This window comes from Hylobates moloch, unplaced genomic scaffold (assembly GCF_009828535.3).
Source record: "Hylobates moloch isolate HMO894 unplaced genomic scaffold, HMol_V3 SCAFFOLD_18, whole genome shotgun sequence".
Lineage (NCBI taxonomy): Eukaryota > Metazoa > Chordata > Mammalia > Primates > Hylobatidae > Hylobates > Hylobates moloch.
Window position 1 is genome coordinate 41,704,021 of NW_026652293.1, and position 12,383 is coordinate 41,716,403.

The following is a 12,383-nucleotide window of genomic DNA, read 5'->3' on the forward strand; positions in this document are numbered from 1 at the left end:
GAAACTACCAGTACAAAAAATAAAACTTAGAAGAAGGAACATTTAGTCCCAAGTCAGTGGGGGAAACTTAAAATTACTTAGTACATACCAAGTATTTCTTGAAACCACAGTTAACCAAATGACCAGGGTACAAGGAGGTTCTTCCTCCTCATGTAGACAGCATTTCCCAAGCTGGCAAGGCCCCGCTCTCTCTGCTTATACAGAGCAGGCTGTTCTCAACATGGCAAAGATTCACTTTCAAAATAATAAGCTGCTTTTTTTTTTTTTTTTTTTCCTCAAATGCCCTTCTTTCTTTTTGGCATGGGGCTTCCTAGATGGAATAAGAGAACTGACATTTACTGATCACCTACTTGGGCTAGGCACAGAGTCTGATGCTCACAAACTCGCACGCATTTATTCCTCAGCAGTGATCTACATGAGGGAGATGATAATTTTGTTTGTTTGTTTCTTTCAGAAGAGGGAACTGAGGCTCAGAGAGGTAAAGTAACTTGCCCAAAGTCACAGAGCTGATCTGCTTTTTCCACTGTTCCACACTATCTCCAAAAAAAATCTCCCAAATTCCAATGTGTTTTTCACATGCATTTCTGAGAATCATGTTCCAGGTCAACAGTCCTCCCTAACTCTGTCTTTGTAGGAAAATTAGAGCAATACAATGTTTAAAGGCACCAAGGACACTACCTCTATACTGGCTGCTTGTGTACGTGCCTTTCACTGGGACAAATGCAAATGTGTTCTTTTCTCTGAGTGCTGGGTGAAGGAGAGGAAGAGGGCGGCTTTGGCTGGAATGTGAACTATTTTATCTGATGCATTAATGAGTTTAGCAGAACCCAAAGCATTCAAAGGCAGATGCACTTTGCCATCACTTGTCAGTCACAGGCTTCCAAAGGCAGAGGAATTCCAGGCTAAAGAAAAGGTCCCTTTGTCTGGAACTGTAACTGGTCCATAGTTAGAGACAAAAGGTCCAGTTTCAATCGGAATCCAAATAACGATTAACAGCCTTTTCATTCAACAGCCTAGAGGAGAACAGTTTCCAAAGCAGAACTTTCTGTGAAGCCGCTCACTCCCCCCATGCTTCTGAGTCAGCCCAGGGATGAAGGGCCTGGAAGATGACCCATTTTCACAAAGTCCAGGGCTGCAGCGCGGAGTCAGTGCCGGGGTCATTCGCAGCTAGCTGTTCTGCTCCGGGAGGCCCTGTTTCCCACTTTCTAGAGTATTGCGTTGTCCAAAGCTGACTTTCCTCTTTCCTCTTGCATCCAGATAGGAAGTTTTTTGGCTATCAGAACGCTGGAAATTGGGGCCGGGTGTGGTGGCTCATGCCTGTAATCCCAGCACTTTGGGAGGCCAAAGCGGGTGGATCACTTGAGGTCAAGAGTTCAAGACCAGCCTGGCCAACATGGTGAAACCCTGTCTCTACCAAAAAATACAAAAAAAAAAAAAAAAAAAAAAAAAAGAAAAAAAAAAAGAAGGCTAGAAATTGGAATGTCACAGATCAAATTTTAAGCTTGAATGTTATCTGAACTAGCTAGCTGATTTTTAGATAAAATGTTATGGTTTTTCTCCTGAGGACAATTATAAGGCAATCTGGGCTCTTTTTATGTCTTTCCTCCTCCTGCTTTGAACGGCCCACTTCTATAGGGTTTTGGACACCTCAGGAAAGAGAGGTCATCATCAACTGGTTACAAACTTGGCAGAAAAGTCGAGAAACCTGGGTCAGCAGTACAGTACAAAGGGACAGTGGGCCCAGACACACCGCAGTTACAATACTGGTCCTGCCCCATACTGGCTGTTTGACTTTAGATAGCCAATTTAATTCACCTACCCACCCATCAACTTGCTTGTCTGTAAGATAGGGGCACCGATTTCTACCCTTTGGTGGTATGGGAGGATTAAGTGTCTACAGCGTGATTCACACTGACACATAGTAGGTGCTTGGTTAATGGTAATACTTTCTATACTTCACATCACAATAGTTCTGCCCTTAGACTGTATGTTTTTTTTGTTTTTTTGTTTTTTTGTTTTTTTTTTGAGATGGAGTTTTGCTCTTGTTGCCCAGGCTGGAGTGCAATGGCATAATCTCGGCTCACTGCAACCTCCGCCTCCCAGGTTCAAGCAATTCTCCTGCCTCAGCCTCCCGAGTAGCTGGGATTACAGGCATGTGCCACCACGCCTGGCTAATTTTTTTTTTTTGTATTTTTAGTAGAGACGGGGTTTCTCCATATTGGTCAGGCCGGTCTTGAACTCCTGACCTCAGATGATCCGCCCACCTCGGCCTCCCAAAGTGTGGGGATCACAGGCGTGAGCCACCGTGCCCGGCTGACTGTATGCTTTTCTCACTGTCCTCAGACTTGTGCCTCAGTCTGCTTGTCTCTAAGTTGGGAATAAGTGACTTACTTAGTTTCATCTCATGATGTGCAGAGATCAGTTACGTCCATCATGTTGGACAAGGCTCTCATCTGCAGGAATCTGTATGGCTTGGAGGGGGATGGAGGATATAATGGGGCAGGGACTCTGACCTGCCCAGAAGTCAGAGGTAAGAAAGTAGGGGATGAGGGACAGCAAAGGATAATGATAAATGGAGGCAGGGTCAAGTGGGCTCTTATCAGGCTGGAGTTGGGACTATGGGATGGGTACAGTCCTCCCCCACTTTCCCTCCCCTTGCCCTGCCCTGGTGGTACCTGGCCACCCAGGGATGGGTCCTGGGAGATAATGGGTCTCCAGTCCCCTGGAGACACTAGAGGGGCAAGGAGTAAAAGGGGTGAGGGTATCAGGTCCAGAGAGACAGAGGTCCAGGCCACTCTCTGCGACAACAGAAAGCCTCCTGCCAATGGGGCCCCTTTCTTGGGTCCTAGGGGCTCTGCTAAGGACCCTTCTCCCCCACTGTCTGCTGATATCACAAAGAGCTCGGCCCATTATTTGTGATTCCCTGCATCTCTATTATGATCCCTGATTCTGACGAGCTGAGAAGGAATCACAGGATCTCAGGGTCTTAGGGCTCAAATTCCCAGTCTGCAATCAGACCCACAGATCCTATAGCATCCAGCCTCTGCATTCTTTCTTCAAGACAGCTTTCTTATCACTTCTTCCAGACCACATGCCCTGAGCTGCCATTAGGTCCCAAACCAGACAAGGTACCCCACTATGTTCCTATGATACCCTGTACTTTTCTCACTCCAAGCTTTTGCCATACTATCTTTAATATGCCTGTTTGCTGTTTCCCTTCCTCAATAGACTCTGAGTTCCTGGGTGGTGGGGAGCAAGAATCATGCCTTATTCATCTTCGTATCTTCAATATCCTCCACAATGTGTGGATCAGAAGAGGTACTCAAAACTGTTGTGTAAACGCTTGAATTAAGATCTAGTTCTGGCCAACTTCTCTCGTGTTATTTCTCATCATTATTCAATGGTTGGATATACACAGAAGTCACTTTCTCGATCATGCATATAAAGACTTCATAGAAGTCACTTTCTCCATCGTGAATATAAAGACTTCAGGGTTATTTTAATAATCTGGTATACCGCATATATCCTCCTATTCACACCTCACCCAGAACTTGGCCATGCCCATTTGCTGCCAAGCCAACAATGACCTTCTCTCCTCTTTCCCAGACTTACCAGTAATGTCCGCATGCATTTGCACAAAAAGGGGATTCTTGCTGAGGCCTCCACATAGGAAAAGAGTACTGATTGAGTGCCCTGCTGCCTCCATGGCTTCTATAATGAAGCGAGTCCCCAACTTGAAAGGAAAAGCAGAAGATAGCATCAGTGTAGTCACAAAAGTAAACACTAGGGAACACTTCTTAAATGTTTCCTCAGTGCTAGGACACTGTACTAAGCTTTACATACACTATCTCAGAAAGCTGAGACTCACAGAGATTATGCTGTCTATGATCACACAGTTAATTAAATCACAGAGTGGGAATTTCAACTTGGGCCTGACTGATTCCAAAACCCTCTTAATTACACCATTTGCTTCTATCAGTAGTTACACAACACTGACAAAAACAGTTGACAACGTCAACACAGTTAATGGTAATACAGTTCATTCAAACAGATATTTAATGAGTGTCTACTATAGCCCAGGCCCTGTATTAGGAGTGATTGCAATACTACTCTGAAACAGAGTCAATGGTATCTTGATCAGTCTTCCTCTACTAAACGGGAACTAAAGGCTTTTTCCTTAGAAAAAGCACCAAAAAATCCAGCAGCAGAATCATGGAAAGAGGGCTCTAACTGCATAAAGAAGGTGAGATCCAAGGCTTCAGGGTGGCTAAGGGCTAAAATTACCTTTGCTATTGCCTGAAACCAGGTAGTGGTTCTCTAAAAGGAGACTTCTGAGCCAAATCCATTCCCTGGTTGTTTCAGGCTTCACCATATTTTCAATTCAGCCTTGTGTCTCAGTCCTTGTGTGTTAATATCTTCCTAATATGCATTATCCTCATCCCTGTCTTGCTAAGTTTATTAAACTCAGTAAAAACCGTTATTGCCTTAGAGTTATGGAAGTGAATCTTAATGTAGAATTCTTTAGTTTTAGATAGGATAGTTGAACATCTGAAAAATCTTAATTTACTTGGAAGTTCAAAAACTAGAGTTTGAAAATCAAAATTTAGTTGGGATAAGGACTAAAAACAAAAAGATGAACTGTGATGTGGCCATAAGGGGGCAGCCACATGGTGATGTTTGGGAAAGGGGCTCCAGAAAAAATAGAGGAAGAGGATTTTTTGGTGGGTAGCAAGTCTTTGAAATGTTTAGAAATTGAGCAATTTGGGGAGATGTCAAAGTCCTAGGTGTAGACCTGGGAGTGAATTGCTAAAAAGGAGGGAAGAGAAGTCAGAAGAGATAAGAAAGTCAAGGATCTGGGAGGCCAATGTGTCTCCACAGATGGCACAACCACCAAGAAGAAGGCATGAGCCAATATCTTGGTTTTTAGTGAAAGTGTGACAGTATTGTTCAGGTTGAAACCTAGGAATGTAGTGAGGGAGAGGAGGTGTTTTAGCTGAGGGCAAGAAGAATCAGGAGTTTAGCCAAGGTAAGGAATAGGGTTTTGGGCCGGGCGCGGTGGCTCACGCCTGTAATCCCAGCACTTTGGGAAGCCGAGGCGCGTGGATCACGAGGTCAGGAGATCGAGACCATCCTGGCTAATATGGTGAAACCCCGTCTCTACTAAAAGCACAAAAAAATAGCCGGGCGTGGTGGCGGGCACCTGTAGTCCCAGCTACTTGGGAAGCTGAGGCAGGAGAATGGCGTGAACGCGGGAGGCGGAGCTTGCAGTGAGCCGAGATTGCACCACTGCATTCCAGCCTGGGCAGTAGAGCGAGACTCCGTTTCAAAAAAAAAAAAGGAATAGGGTTTTGGAAGTCAGCAGGATGCTGCCCTGACCTCATGTCTTGGGGAGGGTGGGGGGGTATATGAAGCCTCCTTTGACAAGGCTGTCTGGGGAGCTGTCACCCCAAGGGATGGGGGAACCTGGGGACAGGAGTGGTCAGAGGGTGAGCTGGGAACCATAGGACATGAAATCCTAATTGGTTTGGCATAAATCATGAGGGACAGGGGCAGTTCAGGAGCAAAAGGCACAGCAGTTCTAGCCCAGAGGTCTTTAGGGTTTGTTGAAGCTATTCATGAATCTGGTAAAAATACGGATTAGGTAAAACCTGGGCCTCATAAACAATCCACAGATGTGGTGTGTTTAAAAAAATTCAAACATGTTGTGCCATATAAGGCCAGATCCTACATACTAACTAGGGCTGATTATTCCCAGATGTTCTTTGTTAAGCTTTTTGGGGGGTCATGAACCCCCTTGAGAATATGCCAAAACCTATTGACCTCCCCAGAAAAAAAAGTCACATACAAAATAGTACTATAAATAATTTCAGGAGGTCTACAGATGCCTGAAGTCCACCATGGATCATTTGATGCCTGCGGATTCTGGGCAAACCCAGTCTGCTCTAACGGCATGAATCTATAGTAGCTAAGAGCATGAGTTTTGAATTCAAAAAACCCAGGCTGGCATTTAGGCATTTCACATATTTCTTGTACCTTAACCTTTCTATAACTCAATTGCCATTTTTTTTTTTTTTTGCCATGGGAATAATAGTATCATATTCATTTAGTTAAAAATTCTATAGATTGTCAGAAATGTCAACATGCAAAAAAATTAAAAATGTGGTCTTAGGCTTGATGATATCTAGTAATACCTACCATACAAGGCTGCTGCTGTAGGCAGCAAAGGTAAAACTTGTAGAAGAGTGTGCAGCTCACGAAAGGTGCGTACAAGGAGAGTTCTTCTGGTTATCAACTATATGCTAGGCACTCTGCTGTGCACTTTAATAGCATCTCTAATCTTAAAGCAAATGTGAAACCTGCATATTGTTATCCCCACTTAGGAGATATATAATTCGACTAAGCAATACAGTCTGTATGGAATGGGAGAATAGCTGTCTGCTAATTTGTATGGAAATGTCAGGCAAAACTGGTATCTTTGATATTTCTAAAAGCAGGGACCTAGGGGCATGCGATTAACAGGCCTGAGACAAGAACAAAACAAAGCACATTTCCTGGGAAAAGGAAACAAATGATCCGAATGAGAGGCACTCCCTCGAGAGGGGCTGTGACAGACAGCCTGTCTCTCCCCCATGCGGTATTGTCGGCTGGAATTTCCCACTCAGTCTGGCGGTTCCTTAGAGGACCTTCCCTTTCGGTGTCCCAGACTCCAATCTGTGTAATACTCCACTCTACTGAAATGCCCCACCAAAGGGCTTTGTGTAAAATGATTTTGTGCTCACCTTTCTGGAAAAAATGTTTTCACAGATAAATTTAAATTAAAATTAGGCGATTCCACTGGGAATGTACAGAACCGAATGCAAATCAAGAGACTTCAAATGCAAATAGTAGCTTTTAAGGGTCTGTTCTGCAAAGAAAACTATAGATGAACAGGCTATGGATAAACCGGGTGGTTGACAGGTCTTTCAATTAAGCATGATCAAGAGAGAATTTTACTTCATGGAGGGTTTTGCACAGTCCCAAGTTAACCTGATTACAATCCTCTTTAATTTCATTTCGTCCCTACAAAATAGCACCCAAAGATGCAACTACATATAGAGAGAAATTTGCTTAACTTTCAGTTGACCGACAACAAATAAGTGCTCCGGCAATATTCAGGGCTAATGAAACAACATTTTTTTCCCCAAGTTGAACATTATGGGAAAATATCTGTTATCAGAATACTTCATTAAACTGCACATTTTTTTTGCCTAAAAGATCAGCACATCCAGATACATTTGCAAAACAGACTGAACCCCTCACAATTCACTTGACTCCACAAAAAAGCCTTATCGAAAAAAATCTGTCTTAAAATGCCTTGCTTTCATGGTATTATAAAGGTCATTAAGACAATGGACAGAATAAATATGATAGCTTTTAATACATGTACGGCCCATTAAATACAAGATTGATTTTCCAAGTGTGTGGTACTTGAGAAAATGTAGCTGGTTTTTTTTCTTCCCCTCTCCTGCCTGCATTAAGTTTAACCTCATTTATACATTTCTGGACTTCTGCTGCAGTACTCTTACCAGGAAAGGGACCTCTGTGAGACAATCCTGGCCAAATTAACGATATTTTCTAATATATATTAAGTAAAAACGATTCTTAGGAATATCTGAAAGCTTATTTCACCCATGTAGCTTTTACAAACAGATCAAAGGAAAATGCAGCATGGTAAAGTGGAAAGAGCAGAAGCCTGGGAGTGAGATGGAGAAAGGTTCAGATTCCAACTACCGTACACTAGCTGTTTGACCTTGGCAAATGGTCCTCCCCTTGTCTGTAAAATGAGAACAAACCCATCTACTTACAGGGTTACAGTGTTAAGCTACCAGCAGGCAAGGCACTCTCTTTGGTGCCTGGCACACAGTCGTGTCTGACGAAAGGTAACTGTCATTACCACTATGTGATGGTGCCCCTTGGTCCCTCCTGTTTGGCCTCATCCTTCATGTCCTCCTCTTAGCATGTGCTCAAAAGGGGGAGTATCACACCACTCTGATTTTCCAAGATTATTCATTTCAATATAAGCTATTCATTCTACTATATGAATCTTTTATACAATAACATTAACAAGTCCGAAAATAAAAGTTCCTCAATACAGTCAAGTGTCCTTTAAGCATGGTAATACATTGCGAGAAATGCACTGTTAGGCGATTTTGTCATGCAAACATCATAGAGTGTACTTCCACAAACCTAGATGGTATAGCCTACTACCTACTATACTAGGCTATATATAGTATGGCCTATTGCTCCTGGGCTACAAACTTATACAACTGAAAGTTAAGCAAATTTCTCTCTATATATAGTCGTATCTTTGGGTGCTATTTTGCAGGGATGAAATGAAATACAAAAAATCAGCATGGTATTGTACTGAATACTGTAGGCAACTGTACCACAATGGTAAATATTTGTGTATCTGAACATATCTAAACATAGAAAAGGTACAGTAAAAATACAGTATCATAATCTTACAGGACCAACATCATATAGGAAGTCCCTCATTAACCAAAACGTTATGTAGCAGATGACTGTACTTCACATGTCTAATTTTGTTTTAGAATGCTGGGGGTTCAAATCCCACCTCTGCCACAAGTTATATGGCCCTGCGCATTAATTAATCACACAGAGGCTTAGGTTGCTAGTCTGTGGAATAGGGATTATAATATCTACATAATAAGGTTAAATCAGATAATGTGTGTAATGTACCTAGCACAGTGCTTGGTACATTACACACATTATCTAACCAAGCTATGTGGGAGATCGGAAGTCCCTGGTACTACTCAGGCTGGAGTGCAGTGGCGCGATCTCGGTTCACTGCAAGCTCCGCCTCCCGGGTTCACACCATTCTCCTGCCTCAGCCTCCCAAGTAGCTGGGACTATAGGCGCCCACCACCATGCCTGGCTAATTTTTGTATTTTTACTAGAGACAGGGTTTCACCATGTTAGCCAGGATAGTCTCGATCTCCTGACCTCGTGATCTGCCCTCTTTGGCCTCCCAAAGTGCTGGGATTACAGGCGTGAGTCACCACGCCCGGCCTATAAAATACCTCTTAACTCGGCCAGGCGTGGTGGCTCACGCCTGTAATCCCAGCACTTTGGGAGGCCGAGACGGGTGGATCATCAGGTCAGGAGATCGAGACTATCCTGGCCAACATGGTGAAACCCCATCTCTACTAAAAATACAAAAAATCAGCTGGGCATGGTGGCATGTGCCTGTAGTCCCAGCTACTCGGGAGGCTGAGGCAGGAGAATTGCTTGAACCTGGGAGGCGGAGGTTGCAGTGAGCCAAGATCATGCCACTGCACTCCAGCCTGGCAACAGAGCAAGACTCTGTCTCAAAAAAACAAAAACAAACAAAAAACAAAACAAAAAAAAACGCTCTTAATTCACTTATTATTATCATCATAATCATCATTATTATTATAAAGCAGGACAGCTAAATAATTATCTTTACTACTGATGCACACTTTTTTTCTCTATTTTCATCTTACTATTCATTTCCTACATTTTTACAGATGTCAGAATTGTGTGCTTTTGACCAAGTTTCCATGCATAAAGATATTTGACTGATTTCACTGAATTGGCCAAGCTATTAGACCAATAAGAAAATTGCTTCAGGAAGATATAGTAAAACTAGTGTATAATCTAAAAGGGCTGTTTAATCAAGTTGACTGATTCCATACTTCTATGCAGTTGCATTAAAGAAGTTATATCCCTTCAGTATTAGTATTATTACTATTTAGGAGGTTCCATTCTTTATTGCACATACATGGTGGCTGGACAAATATGAGCATTAAAAAAGCACTTCTGTTGGTGGTGTGAATAAATATACATATAGTTTAAAGGAATAAAGTTATGAAAACAGTTGTGTGAAGAAACAGAATAATTGAATATCATATATGTACACATAGCATTAAACATATTTGCTTAAAACAGGTGTTACTGAAAAATAAATTTTGAATTAAAATTGGATAAACTGATTTTTCCTTTCTGTTAATTCCTATTCTCTTTTCAGATGTGGCTAAGCCTCACTGGAGTAACTTAATTTCGGGTACATACGTGTTGTGAGACCCTGAAAGCCATGATCTACTCTCCTAAAATGCACTTTGTAACATATGCACACACACAACCTTCTGGATGTGATTTCAGGATTAGAACCCTCTTGTAGCCCATCCATAGCTACCTCTAGATAAGAAGATTCTTTAGACAATGGTTAAGCTTTTAGGATTTCATTTCCATTTTGATTTATCGTTAGTGTAGAAACTCCTAACATTTTAGATTTAAATTTCCCCCTTCCTCCCTAATCATCCTAACCTCAGTTAAGCAGCTAATTATCTAAAAACAAACACTTTCATGTTCTAAGGATGCTTACTATTTAAAGGACCCCTATCATGAATCCTTTTGCAAAGTGAACAGTATAATGTATTTTATAAATCAGACATTCTTAACAACTTTTCTTAATGCAAGCATACATAGCATCTGTTTGCTTGCTTCTATTTAATTAAATTTAGAAGACAAATTAGATAACTGACAAGTATAATCTTCACAGATTTTAACTCCTTTCAGCTTTTAGTTATGTGAGGTTATTAGTTAAAGCAGGTGAAGCCTTTCATCAACATTTCCTTCCAGACATACAAGAATCTCTTTTTTGCAAATAATCTTTTAATTAAGAATCTCTGTCACAAAAGCATGTGCTGTATCTTGGGGAGCCAGTGGCCTAGAGTATACTGATGGCTCTAAGTCTCTTTAAAAATGGCATTACAGTATCTTACAGCAATGGCTTGAACTGTGGCCAGGTAGAGAATGGCAAGATCATCGAGGTCCTGAGACAGTTTCAATCCGGTGACCTGCAGGGATGAAGGGAAGAAAAGAAGAAGATGGTCAAAAGACGCTGCCGTGGATAAAGATAGTTCCCATGAAATACGTTCAGATGTGTTTTCTTGCCGAAAGAAGTTCATATGCAAATCCCCTTTTTGTGAGCGGAACGTGAAATGCCTATTAAGTTGTTTAATCTCCAGACCTGGGAAAAACTATCCTTTCCTCCCCAAAAGAAAATACCCTGATCTTAAACAAAAACAAAACAAATACCACAGGAAGATTATGTTTGATATTTCTCAGATGACAATTAAATACCTTTTATTTTAAAACATTCTCTTTTCTTACAAATACCTATTTTCTGTGGCTTACAAGAAATCCACACGTAACAGTGGCATTCTAGTACAAGATGATCTTGTTTTGAGTTCTGCTACTGTCAGACTTCAGTGTAACAGCATTCAGTGTCCAATCCAGGGTAAAATAATATGTCTCCTACAAATATTATACGTACTAGGGGATAACTTAGAATCTGTGGGTTGCAAAGGAATCCCATTAAAGTCAATCAGAATCAGATGTTTATATGGAGTATGTCAGTCTCTGTGAGAGTCCAGAACTGAACAGGATGCCGGATTTGTATGCCATCAGGACTTGCTCACAGTCCTGCTTTCATGTCTCCCACTCATCAAGGTGTTCTCTTGGGACATTTCTAAAGGGTGAGGGCTGCTGGGTTCTTCAAGCTGAGCCCAACTTTTGTGGGCATCAGCACCACAGTTCACTTTAGATTATCACATTATAAAATTAATTCACCAACATTCATTTACTCAGTTCCTATGGTGTGTGTTGTCCTGAGCTCAACCAGGTATGGACATGCAGTTTGCATCAAAATAGGGGAGCTGAGTGGTCTGCCTAGGTCCCTTCCTTCATCTTCTCTGGCCCCATTTAATTACTCTCTCCAGATTTCACCCTCAACCCCACTGCAATTGGCCTATGACAGTGCACAGGCACCATTCAGTTACCCAAACCAGGAAACTCGGGAGCCCTCTTTTTTTTGAGACAGAGTCTCGCTTTGTCTTCCAGGCTGGAGTGCAGTGGTGCAATCTCGGCTCACTGCACCCTCCACCTCCTGGGTTCTAGCAATACTCCTGCCTCAGCCTCCCCAGTAGCTGGAATTACAGATGTGCACCACCACATCCGGCTAATTTTTTTGTATTTTTAGTAGAGACGGGGTTTCACCACGTTGGCCAGGCTGGTCTCAAACTCCTGACCTCATATGATACAACCGCCTCAGCCTCCGAAAGTGCTGGGATTACAGTTGTGAACCACTGCGCCCGGCCAGGAGCCATCTTTCTTGACCTCTCCCTGTCTTCCCATATTTAAGCAGTCTCAAAGTCTTGTACGTTTGATCTCCCAAATCTCTTTTGAATGCATCTCCTTTTCTTGATCCTTACTGTCATTCACTTCCTTAATTGAAGCCACCATTATGTCCTTCCTAATTGCTGACAGAGGCCCTGAGCAAATCTCACTGTTTCTAATCG

General features: G+C 42.2%; 1 protein-coding gene across 11 annotated transcripts in view; it reads right to left on the minus strand.

The window, feature by feature from the left end:
• Window positions 1-12,383, minus strand: part of FGGY (FGGY carbohydrate kinase domain containing) — a 478,411-nt gene that overhangs the window by 124,333 nt on the left and 341,695 nt on the right. For all 11 annotated transcript variants that reach the window (XR_009210731.1, XR_009210732.1, XM_058430526.1 and 8 more), the window contains 2 exons: window positions 10,806-10,880; window positions 3,613-3,733 (listed from right to left, as the gene is read on the minus strand). Coding sequence is in view for 9 of the 11 variants with exons in the window: in XM_058430526.1 (XP_058286509.1) it covers window positions 3,613-3,733; window positions 10,806-10,880 (196 nt within the window). In the remaining 2 variants the exon portion in view is untranslated. The remainder of the gene's footprint in view (window positions 1-3,612; window positions 3,734-10,805; window positions 10,881-12,383) is intronic.